The following is a 13,740-nucleotide window of genomic DNA, read 5'->3' on the forward strand; positions in this document are numbered from 1 at the left end:
TGTAATCTTGTGAGATTTCTAGACGTTATCTTTCACTTTCCTGTAGAGTGGGTGCTGCAAACTTTCTGACTAATTATAACTGTGTATCAAAGCAACAATTGAATCCATATCATTGCTGTTCCACTCAAAGCACTCTGAATAGTTCCCCATAACTGCTGAAGCCTGCATTCATTTGAATCTGCTTACTGTAGTCAAGCCTTCGTCTCCCTCCACAAATTTTACCCTACACAATTATCTCCATGGCCGAATTGGTGAATCTTTTATGCTTTTAGCCAAGCTGTGTAACAAATTTCTTTTTTTACAAAATCCGATTAACTATTTCTTCATTAGCACAACTGTGCTGCAGAATGGAAATTCCTTCTGGAGATATCTTCACTAATTATTTGATCTATCAATCTAATCTTCAGCACTCTCCTGTGGCATCTAATTTCAAAAGCTTTTATTTTCTTCTTGTGTGAATTGTTTGTTTCTCAAGACACTTTGACCTTTGGAAAAATTTTCCTAACATTTAAATTTATATTTGATGTTAGCAAATTTCTTTTTTGCAGAAATACTTCTCTTGCTACTGTCCCTCTACATTTTATGTCCTCTCTACCTTGGTCGTCATCAGTTATTTTGCTGCTCAAATTGCAAAACTTGTCTATTGCTTTTAGTGAATGTAGACATAATTTACATAACTTAATAATGGCTATGAAATAACAAAGTAAAATTAATCTAGGTAGCAGAATAAACATTACAGAGTAATTTTAGGGGAGAGTTCTCCAACCATGGTGGTACTACTACCTTTGTGAAAGAGCAGATAAATTTCTGCATTGTCAATACTGAGGCTAAGATAAGATAAGATAAGATAAGATTATGACCTTCCTATTATTAAATTGTCAGAATATATTTCCATAATTATTTACATTTATCTCATGGAAATCTGTCAGTCTCCATGTGCAAACTACCGCACCAATATGTTAAATATGATGCCAGTGCTTTGTGGCGACTGCAACATTTTTTCAAAAGACAGCAATGCAAGAGAGATACTTTGATAAATGTGACCAACACATTCAATGTGATCCTCACAATATACTGCCCAGCAAGATCAACATTTTTGTACAGATTCATCACTGACCAAATGTTTATCACGAATAAAAGCTACAAATTCAGGGATTGTAGTTGTTAGGGGGTAAAATTGGAAAAGCATTTTCATTCAGAACAAGGTTGACAGCTTGTACAACAGTTTTAATAATTTCCTTCATAATTTTAATATAGCATTTCCTAATGGAATAAAAACATTAAAATCTTTGAACAACACTAATTGGGTAACTAAAGGCATACAAATTTTCAGTGGGAGAAACAGATTTCTGCAGCACTGTTATAAAAATATAGAGAAAGTGTACAAAAGAATCTATGATAGAGAAGTCAAAAAGACTAAAATTATACGGACTGACAATACTATAAGAAACTCAACATGTAAAGAGATCCATGTGGAGAGATATGGAGAAAGAAAGTTGTAGCTCAATACTAAAATGAAAGAATGTATCGTTAACACAAGACAGATCCAAAGCAACAGATCGAAACTCAGTTGTGAAAAAAATTTAATGATCCATTCACTAGCTAAACATCACACTCACGTTAACTATGAAGTACCAGTCCCACATTCTCCTGTAAATTGGTGATCTCAAAAGCCTCTATGTAAGCACATGAAAGCATAAGAAAAATTAAATCATTAAGTAATAAAATATCACTTGGCCTTGATGGAGTACCTGACTTCAGATTAAAAGCATGTGCTCACCACATAGCAATACCATTGGTAAAACTTTTCAGCCTCTCTTTAGAAACTAGTTTCTTTCCAGATGTTCTGAAAATAGAAAAAGTTTCACCAAAGCTAATAAAAGGTTATTCTGATAAACCAAACTACTGATTGGAGTCACACTTAAGTTCCTTTTAAAAAATTCTTACCGTCCAACAACACGGTTTCAGAAAGTCTAAATATTCACTAATAGCAATTTTTGAATTCTTTGATTGTACTTTGAAATTGTTCAACCAATACAAAATACCTGCTGATATTTTCTTTGGCCTTACAAAAGCCTTCAATATCTGGGACCACAAAATCTAGACGTAACCTGTGTAGCACATAGCTAGTTGTGTTCATATCTAAAAGACCATAAACTTCAGTATGAGATTAACATTCTGAATAAAACAAGAAACAATTCTTTCCTTTCACGTGAATTTCCTTCTCATCCTGTCCAGTAAGTCTTTCCCGAACCGGGATTCTGGGCGACTTTTCCGAACTCTGTCCCTTTCCCTAAATCTCTCGAGCCCTTTTCCTTCACTCCTCTTCCTTTCCCTTCAACCCTTCTGCCAGAAGAAGGAGCCACTGGCTCCGAAAGCTCACGTACGTGAAACTTTTTTTTTAATATGTGTGTTCTCCTGCCACTGCGTGGTGACTTGAATTTTTAGGCAATACTGTCAAAAATTGATTATTTTTTGTTGGAATAAAATACAGTGTATTCAGGACTCAGTGTTAGTACTGCTACTATTCTTGATTTATGTAGATGACCTTGTCGGATGTATGAGAGCCCCCAAAAACATAGGTGATGCCTGCATACTCCTCGCTGAATCCAGCCCAGAAACCTTGCAGTCAACAGTAAAAAGTTCTATAAAAATACTTTCAGAGTGGTTCCCCCAAATCATATTCATTGTAAATACTGTAAAAACTGTATGTGTCAACTTTCATTTATTTCCACCAGCTGGCCAAAATCAAATATTTCTGCCATCTAGCCAAAAACAAATTCACTGTAAATACTGTAAAAACTGTATGTATCAACTTTAATTTATTTCCATTATCAAGCCAAATTTATATTCAAGCAAGATTAAAAGCTGATCCTTCAGAAAATGTGTCACAAATTTTTTTGCATTTATGGGTTAACAGGACTTAAAATGGGACATACATTTCAGTAACTTGTTAAAGAACTCTCATCTGTGTTTTACTAAATTCATAACACATATCTACATTTGATTCTTTTACTGCACTACCAGTTTCAATTATAAACAATCCTGGCACCAGTATCATCACAATTGGACCATTAGTCACAAATACAGTTACAAAAATAAAATGTAAATGACAAAAACTGTAGTACTTACAAAACTCAAACAAAAACATTTTACATATTTTGTTTGAGTTTTGTAAATACTACAGTGTATTTCTCTTGTCATTTATATTTTATTTTTGTTACTGTAGTTACACTTATGGCATCTTCCAAATTTTGTTCAAGTTTCATGGTCCCTACATTGTGCTTCTCTTGTCATTTACATTTTATTTTCATGTTTGCAGTTACACTTCTGACTCACACTCCAATTATGATGATACAGATACCAGATGGTGGCTTGTAAACTGATAGTATAATAAAAGAACCAAATACAGCTTTGTGTTCAGAATTTTGTGAAAAATATTTACACTTAAGACTTCTGCCTGAAGCAAATGTTCTCATCTGTGTGCTATGGTGTAAGAACATTTAATTTTACAACAAGCAAAAACAACAGTACAGCAGGCATACTATTCACAGTTCCACTCTGTGCTCTGATGTGGAATCATTTTCTGGAGACACTCGTAGCATAAATGTTTTTAGCGCATAAAAAAAGCCCTAAAGGTAATTATGGCCTTAAAAAATTGAGTCTTATAAATTTCACTTTACTGAGCTTTATGTTCTGAATGTTCCATGCTCATACATTTATGAACCTGTCTTGTTCACCACGGACTACCTCCTCGTTACAGGCTGATTACTCCATAACAAGAAAGCAAACAAATATTGTACCAGAGGGCAATCAAATATAGACCAAACTCGTTCCAGAACATAAGAGTATACATCGGTGATACAGAAGCTACCAGAGGAAATAAAAATTGCTAGGTATCCAATAGTTAAAAAAATGTTTCTCATGTGTAAAAGAACTTCTAATATGTAAAAATAAATGTTAGTTAAATAATTATTGATAAACTTAGACATTAAGAATAGGTACCTAATTTCAATTTGTCTGTCCTTAAAAAATTACTGATAAAACTTCAATTGTAAAAATACGCACCTACTTATGTTCACTTCTTTTTTGCTGGTACTAAACACAACTACCCCATTTTGGCCTGCCCAGTATCAGTTGTACAAATATGTTCTATGATAAAACCAGACCAATAAAAAAATATCAATCAAAGTGCTTCATTTCCTAATCTAATTTCCTCCTCACAAACAGATTTAATTCAACAACATTCTGTCACCATCATTTTACTTTTGTTGATATTCATCTTATAACCTCTTCTCTAGATGCCATCCATTTTACTGAACTGTTCTTCCAAATACTTTGGCGTTCCTGACATAATTACAATGACACTGACAAACCTCAAAGTTTTAATTAATTCCCTCAGAACTTAAATTCCCCTTGGTTTCATTCACAGTTTGCATCGGCCATTTATTTAGATATGAATTTATTTCACCTGGAAAGATAAGAGACTCCAGGACCTCTCTTACTTGTAATCAGATATCCTACGTGAGTCAAAATTACAATTTGTATAGCATATGAGCAACATGCACTAATAATAATAATAATAATAATAATAATAATAATAATAATAATATACAAGAAGACGGCACTAGCTCCAAGATCTGGAAACTCCGATACCAAACCATCACAAAGAAAATCCATAAAATTCTCACAGAAATTATGGAATACAGAGAAAATTCCACAGGAATGGAAATGTGTGTTGATTCACCCACTCCAAAGAAAGGGCGACAAGACAAACCCTAATAACCACAGAGGTATCTCGTTATTATGGGCCACAAACAAACTTCTCTCCAAGGCATTACTCAACAGATTAGAACCACAAGCAGATACAAAGATAAGTGAACACCAAGCACGCTTCAGAAAAGGAAGGTCCCGTACTAAATATAACATGCAAATGCTCCTGAAGGTCTCATACAACAGACACCACATAGAAAATAAAATTTATGGACGAAATCTCAGACACATTCAAGATACATACAGGAGTCAGACAAGAAGTATATGGAACTTTCAGAAATCATCTTACGCCAAATCTGAGTATAAATGATTTGGTCATGCATCCAAATGTTGGACATACAGGATGTTACAAAAAGGTACGGCTAAACTTTCAGGAAACATTCCTCACACACAAATAAAGAAAAGATGTTATGTGGACATCTGTCCAGAAATGCTTAATTTCCATGTTAGAGCTCATTTTAGTTTCGTCAGTATGTACTGTACTTCCTCAATTCACTGCCAGTTGGCCCAATTGAAGGAAGGTAATGTTGACTTCGGTGCTTGTGTTGACATGCAACTCATTGCTCTACAGTACTAGCATCAAGCACATCAGCACGTAACGTCAACAGGTTATTGATTGGCGACTCCATAGTGTCCTGTGCACTACGACCAGATAATGTGTATACTTGAAAGGAGAGACAGCATTGGTCGTATATTTTTGTTTATTATCGCAAAATCGATTTTCTGTCACTTACTGACCATCTTCAGTGCTGTAATATATAACTTAAATTAGTAAGCACTGGTGTCAATAAGCTTACGGCGATCACATCGATTTTGCGATAATAAACAAAAATATACGACCAATGCTGTCTCTCCTTTCAAGTATCAACAAGTTAGTGTTCATCATGAAAGTGGTTTTGCAGTCAGTGCAATGTTTACAAATGCGGAGTTGGCAGATGCCCATTTGATGTATGGATTAGCGCGGGGCAATAGCCGTGGTGCGGTACATTTGTATCGAGACAGATTTCCAGAACGAAGAACAGGAAGACGTTCGAAGCAATTGATTGGCGTCTTAGGGAGCACGGAACATTCCAGCCTATGACTCGCGACTGGGGAAGACCTAGAATGACGAGGACACCTGCAATGGACAAGGCAATTCTTCATGCAGTTGACGATAACCCTAATGTCAGTGTCAGAGAAGTTGCTGCTGTACAAGGTAACGTTGACCACGTCACTGTATGGAGAGTGCTACGAGAGAACCAGTTGTTTCCGTACCATGTACAGCGTGTGCAGGCACTATCAGCAGCTGATTGGCCTTCCCGGGTACACTTCTGCGAATGGTTCATCCAACAATGTGTCAATCCTCATTTCAGTGCAAATGTTCTCTTTACGGATGAAGCTTCATTCCAACGTGATCAAATTGTAAATTTTCACAATCAACATGTGTGGGCTGACGAGAATCCGCACGCAATTTTGCAATCACGTCATCAACACAGATTTTCTGTGAACGTTTGGGCAGGCGTTATTGGTGATGTCTTGATTGGGCCCCATGTTCTTCCACCTATGCTCAATGGAGCACATTATCATGATGTCATACGGGATACTCTACCTGTGCTGCTAGAACATGTGCCTCTGCAAGTACGACACAACATGTGGTTCATGCATGATGGAGCTCCTGCACATTTCAGTCGAAGTGTTCGTACGCTTCTCAACAACAAATTCGGTGACCGATGGATTGGTAGAGGTGGACCAATTCCATGGCCTCCACGCTCTCCTGACCTCAACCCTCTTGACTTTCATTTATGGGGGCATTTGAAAGCTCTTGTCCATGCAACCCCGGTACCAAATGTAGAGACTCTTCGTGCTCATATTGTGGATGGCTGTGATACAATACACTATTCTCCAGGGCTGCATCAGAGCATCAGGGATTCCATGCGATGGAGGGTGGATGCATGTATCCTCGCTAACTGAGGACATTTTGTACATTTCCTGTAACAAAGTCTTTGAAGTCACACTGGTACATTCTGTTGCTGTGTGTTTCCATTCCATGATTAATGTGATTTGAAGAGAAGCAATAAAATCAACTCTAACATGGAAAGTAAGTGTTTCCGGACACATGTCCACATAACATATTTTCTTTCTTTGTGTGTGAGGAATGTTTCCTGAAAGTTTGGCCGTACCTTTTTGTAACACCCTGTATATCTTGAGTCACCTGGAATGTTCGCTATTGGTGTTGTGTTGAACTATATCACAGTAGTAAAAATTTGGTGGAGTAGACTAACTTATGTTTAATTTGGGGTGGAACTATTTTTCTAAAATTTTGGGTTGCACGCAGGCAAGAGAGAGAGAGAGATGTCCTACATGGTGCAACAGTTTGTTCTTCCCTCTTTACATGATCACCTACGATTATGCCAAGATCTTTTGCTGTTTCTTTGAAGTGAAGTATTGGAGGGACTGCCTAATGATTTTGTTGGCCAATCAACTTTTGGTATGATATAAAGACACTCTGTGACTTCTTAGGGTTCAGTTTCAGACCCATGTATCATGCCCGTCGTGATACTGAACCGAGATCACTTGAACCTGATATCGCAGCAGCAATTTTCTTAGGTCTGGCACTTGTATACAGCTGGATATCGTCAACATATGGTTGGTAGTGACAAGAGTGAACACAGATGAAGTATCACTGATACATAGTGAGAAAAGCAATGAACTGAGGTCTGAACCCCAAGTGTCTCCTACCTTCCAAACTTTACAGAAGCTCTCCTGAGAGGAAGTTTGGAAGGTAGGAGACGAGGTACTGGCAGAAGTAAAGCTGTGAGGGCGGGGCGTGAGTCGTGCTTGGGTAGCTCAGTTGGTAGAGCACTTGCCCGCGTAAGACAAAGGTCCTGAGTTTGAGTTTCGGCCCGGCACACAGTTTTCATCTGCCAGGAAGTTTCATATCAGCGCACACTCTGCTGCAGAGTGAAAATCTCATTCTAAATGAATCCATTCCCATGGCTGGCATGGAGTTGGCCAGGGGTACAGAGATGCCCTGCAAGCTGCCTGTGGTCGGGCACACTGCTTACAAGTCGCAACAAAACGGACAATTTTGTCATCAATCCCTGGTCAAAAAACGTGTCTCCTACCTAACAGTTTTGTGCACAAAACTCCCCAATGGCCCTGGTGAAGAAGGCGTAGAACCTCGCATCATAATATGGCAGATAATAATGATGATGATGATAGTCTGTGGGGTGCTCAACATCGTGGTCAACGCCCATACAAGTTCCAATCTTTCCATTTCCAGTCTTGCCACTATCCTAATGATGATGAGGACTACAAGTTTTCAATGACAGAGTGGGTAGAATCATTTGGTGAGATAACAATGAATAAAAAATAACTTCAGAATGACCATCCAATCTTAACTGGGACAAAAATTATGAAATGAATGCTGCTGTTAGGTTCTGGTTATTTTTTCATAAAATAATAATAAATAATGAACAAATTCAAGTTTAACTCAAAAAGGATAACCCCTTAGAATGATTAAAAAAAAGTGCTACTTCTTTAGCTGATATGCATCAATAAATGAAGATAAGAAGAAGAACCCAGTAAAATGTAGTAATCACCTCAAAAGAAATAACATCAGTTAATGCTTCTACTAGTATTCAGTTCAAAGCAGTCAATAAAAATTTCAGCAGTATGATGAAAGTTATATATCTTTAAGATTCATGACCAATAATTATAATTCTCAGTGTGTTATAAGATGCAAAGTTCCCCCAAATAGCACTGTGGTTCCAACTAAAATATGTCGTCATTTGGAATCTGTTCATGGCAAGGTCAAAGAAAAAATATGTTGCATTTATCTTTTGAAAGCACAATGAAATATTAAAATTAAATACATGTATGGTTCAAACAACAGTAACAGTAAAACAAAAAGCAACTTTGGCTTCTCCCTTAGTCAGATATAAAATAGCTTAAGGAGATGCAGACTATTCAAATTCAGAGAATCTTTTTAAACATTCCACTTTGGGAGGCTCTGATCTCACTTCCAAATGATAGTAGCTCAGTCCATCAGATATTTAGCAACCAATATAAAGAATGAACTAATTTATAATTCCAAACCATGCAAATTTTCATTACAAACAGATGAGTCTAACAGCACAGATGGGCTCCCATGATTAGCGATAATAATTCGGTATCAGCTTGAAAAGAAATTACTGGAAACTCTCCTTTTATACAGATCTCTACCAACACATAATACTGGAGTTGAAGCATTTGGTCTACTAAATTACTTGTATTATCTTGAGGAGAATAAAGTACCATGGGGGAACTGCACTGATATCAGTATCGACAGAGTGAAGGCCACGCATGGAATAATTAATAGAGCTGTACAGGTTATTAAAAATAGCATAAAAACTATTCTAGTAGCTACTGCCTGATCCATAGGAAGGCATCTGTTGCATTAAAATTATCCATCAGTTATAGCAATGCTCTTAATGTGACCATAAAATTTCAAAAACTTCAAAAAATCTCAGCCACTAAAAAATCTTTTCCAAACAACTGTGAGGACATGAGAAATTTACATACATCTTTCCTTTTTCATACTGGGGTCTCAAGAATGAGATGCATATTTTCTTTTCAGAATACAGTCCTGAACTGAAAGGTTGATTTTTTGATAGAAACTGACTTTTTCAAGGTGCCTTTTTAGGTAACAGGTTTACAAACATCAATGAACTTAATTTAAATCTTCAAGGCAAACAAAGTAGGGCACAAACTGAAGACTGAACCTTCAGTGTGAAACTTTAGTGGATACCACAAATGAAAGAGGTAATACGTTAGTTTAATTCATCAAGAAGAACAGTATGTTTGACCTTACGGCATTTTTCTAAAACAATGCCAGTAGTATATTATCTTGCCAAGGACCAAACAAAACAAAAATTAATTTTATTACATTTTGTCAAACAATAAATAATATGTTTTCACTCACCACTAATGGGCTGTCTCGGTCCATGGCTATCACAGTTTGTATAACAGTTCGTAAAACAGTCAGCATTATTTCTTTTATATCATGTATAGTGGTGCCAATGTCTGGTCGAAATAGAAGATCCATGATGTCACTGAGGATTTTCACGCACAGTTCAACCTGTCAAATAAAGATATGACTGCAATACAATTATGCACTAAACATGAAACTGTGACTGTCAGTAATGAGATTATGTTGCTATTTGGCTATTATGTGGATAGTGCTCCCAATAATTACTCATGAGTAGCAATGACAAACCACAATAGAATACAGCCAGAAAACTTCAGTAACTGGTATTATTAAATGTGACACAGTAATCAAATCTCATAACTGACAACAATCCAGGCAACTGTGGCGTTGAAATACAATGCATATGGAAATGCAGCTCTTATCATTAGTTCCAAAACATTAAAAGGTTAACCTGCTGTGTACTGGCAAACATTTCTGTTTAAAATAACATTTTATAAAAATAATTATTCAAGAATTGGCTGTAACTTACTTTTTACATATACAGCCACTGATTTAAAAATGAAACATGAATAATTTAAAAAATTTAACTGAAACATACTGATACTTTTAACATACTATAATTTACTCTCTCTCTAAAGCTGCTGTCTGGTAATTACCAAATTTATATGTTGCAGCTTGGTAACTTTGCAAGTAATACTAATAATAATTCCACGTCACTCCTTATTGCACAATAGTGATAGTCACTATGTATATGTGCTACAGAAACTTTATAAAATAATTAGCCAAGTTCTGACTTGTAAATATGCTTCCAACTAGAAGAGCCACCTAACAAATTTGTGTGCACTATGATTTTTATAGAAAATTAGCTCTATATAAAAATCCAGATGATACTCACCTGTGCCAGATCCTTTTTCAAGCACCTGTATGTAACAAAAACTCAGTTCAATAGTAATCTAACATATTTTAAAACCCTCTAATCACAGAATACACCGATCTACTCACTAACAATGGTGTTGGAAAGATTCAACATGAACTGCAGAATTAACAACTCAAGATATTTTATATTTTTACTAAGAATGTGCATTGAAACAGAGAAAACCACACACACACACGCACACACACACACACACACACACACACACACACACAGAGAGAGAGAGAGAGAGAGAGAGAGAGAGAGAGAGAGAGAATTTGCTTTACATTTTAAATTGTAAAACCTCACAAAGTTTATATCTGTGAATTAATTTATCTAAAATTTCAATGCTGCTATCATCACACATATCTTTAATTTTTAAAAAGCATACTTACAACATTTCCCTTAAAGTTGATTAGCTGTTTGCCAAGAATTTTAAAAGACCTCTATAGTAAGCATTTCACATAAAATAATATGGAGCACTATAGATCCACCACGACTGAATGCTGACAAGTGATGTGTGACCTAGATAAGTGAGAGACTCTAGCGTCAAAAGCCCCACACCCCTTTCCTCTCATTTACATACAAGCTTAACATTAAAGCAGGACCTGCAGCATTGAAAAATTTAGTTCGAATCTACCTGTTATTTGAATTATAAACAACTACTGCGATGATTTTTTTTTAGATTTTTGGAGTTGTAAAGAGTGCTATTAGTGACCATACTTTGCAATATGAATGCAATTAAAATTTTAAATTGAAAGAAAAAGTTAATTAAAAGTGATTTACTCATTTCCATCCACTCTTTCCATATACATACGTCTACCACCTTGAACATTAAACCTAAGCCTGCTAATACATCTTGTTCTTAAAATGCAAATGTTCCGACAGAAGGAATTAGATGAGTATTCGTGTATTGTGGCTACTTGATCCTTTATATGAGCCTGCCACCACGATAAAAACTAAAATTCTATACCTTATAATTTAGGCACAGTGGAATATAAAACAACATATATATCCATAATACACATTTGTTTCATTGTCACCAAAAATAAGTGGCATATCAGTAGACAAAATCAGTTGTTATGGTCATCATGATACAAAACACAGTCAGTTAAATTTGTACTGCACTAACACTATACACAGGTGTGTCATTTCTGTCACCATAGGGAATAACACGCTAGCTGGATAGTGACCTCTTCATACACATTAATTTATTTGCACATGTTCTGCTACCCAGCAGACTGTCATCTCCTTCTTATAAGTTGTAGCTTAAGGAAGGTGTTCTCTGCTGGGAACATACTGAATGGTTTGCTGTGGAATCAGGATGTCAAGCAATATGGGACTCCACATTTTGAAAACATCTCACGAGATCCAGTGATTCCACCGTCATGAATATATCTGAATTATAAGACAATGACCTCATTGTTCATTCAGAAAAAGGATACGAAAACTTGTCAAGGGCAAACCACAAAGCAGTTACTATCTAATGTAATCAGGAGATCAGTCTTTCTTGCACTCAGTTAAATCGAATATAATTGTGGGCTTCATTAGAAACTAGAGTTGGTGCTAAAGCTAGGTCTCAGTAAGGACTGATATTAGGGCAACATCAAATGTTACAAGATTCGTTTTTATGTCGTTCTCAAACGGATTTTTACTCATATGCAATTTGCAAGTGCCATTTCCAAAACTGGTAACTCAGCCAAGAGAATACCAGCAACTTTGGACCAGTCAAATACCGCTGGGCTTGATGCACTCGATTGTTAATAGTGGCTAACTAGCCTCACCACAGAGGCAAGGAATGGAGCTGATTGTGCCGGCACCTGTCAGCAAGCTTAGACTCTCCCTCATGGTGAGTGGCATCTATATCGTCAACTCTGAAGTTCTTGTTAATCAAAATGTGTGGTACCCATAAGCCAACACAGACCACATGAAGGCCTCATAAAACTGGAGCAGGCACATACTGTTGGTTCTTCAAGACCTGCGTTTGTAGCACTCCAAGATGCCCAGTGTCTTGAAGAACAATGGCTCCACATACCTCATATGTAGTAGAAAAGAGAGCTTGCCCAAAATTAGACCCCAAAATCTTACTGAAACTCACACTCAGAACAGTGTCAATAAACTTTCTATAGTGGTCAAGGTTTAGACTAAAGTACGTAGCATGGTGGAAGTAAACAAACAGCCACGTGGGATTAGCCAAGCGGTCTAAGGCATTGCAGTCATGGACTGTGCAGCTCGTCCTGGCGGAGGTTCGAGTCCTCCCTCGGGCATGGGTGAGTGTGTTTGTCCTTAGGATAATTTAGGTTAAGTAGTGTTAAGTAGTGTGTGGAAATGGAAGAGGATGAAGATGAAATGGGAGATAAGATACTGCGTGAAGAGTTTGACAGAGCACTGAAAGACCTGAGTCGAAACAAGGCCCCGGGAGTAGACAACAGTCCATTAGAACTACTGATGGCCTTGGGAGAGCCAGTCATGACAAAACTGCCAGTCATGACAAAACTCTACCATCTGGTGAGCAAGATGTATGAGACAGGCGAAATACCCACAGACTTCAAGAAGAATATAATAATTCCAATACCAAAGAAAGCAGGTGTTGACAGATGTGAAAATTTCCGAACTATCAGTTTAATAGGTCACAGCTGCAAAATACTAACGTGAATTCTTTACAGACGAATGGAAAAACTGGTAGAAGCGGACCTCGGGGAAGATCAGTTTGGATTCCGTAGAAATGTTGGAACACGTGAGGCAATACTAACCTTACGACTTATCTTAGAAGAAAGATTAAGAAAAGGCAAACCTACGTTTCTAGCATTTGTAGACTTAGAGAAAGCTTTTGACAACGTTAACTGGAATACTCTCTTTCAAATTCTGAAGGTGGCAGGGGTAAAATACAGGTAGCGAAAGGCTATTTACAATTTGTACAGAAACCAGATGGCAGTTATAAGAGTCGAGGGGCATGAAAGGGAAGCTGTGGTTGGGAAAGGAGTGAGACAGGGTTGTAGCCTCTCCCCGATGTTATTCAATCTGTATATTGAGCAAGCAGTAAAGGAAACAAAAGAAAAATTCGGAGTAGGTATTAAAATTCATGGAGAAGAAGTAAAAACTTTGA

General features: G+C 36.8%; 1 protein-coding gene across 1 annotated transcript in view; it reads right to left on the minus strand.

Annotated features, from left to right (window-relative positions):
• Nucleotides 1-13,740, minus strand: part of LOC126253699 (dedicator of cytokinesis protein 1) — a 443,179-nt gene that overhangs the window by 204,763 nt on the left and 224,676 nt on the right. The window contains exon 18 of the mRNA XM_049955225.1: nucleotides 9,716-9,871. Within this exon, the coding sequence (XP_049811182.1) occupies nucleotides 9,716-9,871 (156 nt within the window). The remainder of the gene's footprint in view (nucleotides 1-9,715; nucleotides 9,872-13,740) is intronic.

The sequence above is a fragment of the Schistocerca nitens genome, chromosome 4 (assembly GCF_023898315.1).
Source record: "Schistocerca nitens isolate TAMUIC-IGC-003100 chromosome 4, iqSchNite1.1, whole genome shotgun sequence".
NCBI classification, from domain to species: domain Eukaryota; kingdom Metazoa; phylum Arthropoda; class Insecta; order Orthoptera; family Acrididae; genus Schistocerca; species Schistocerca nitens.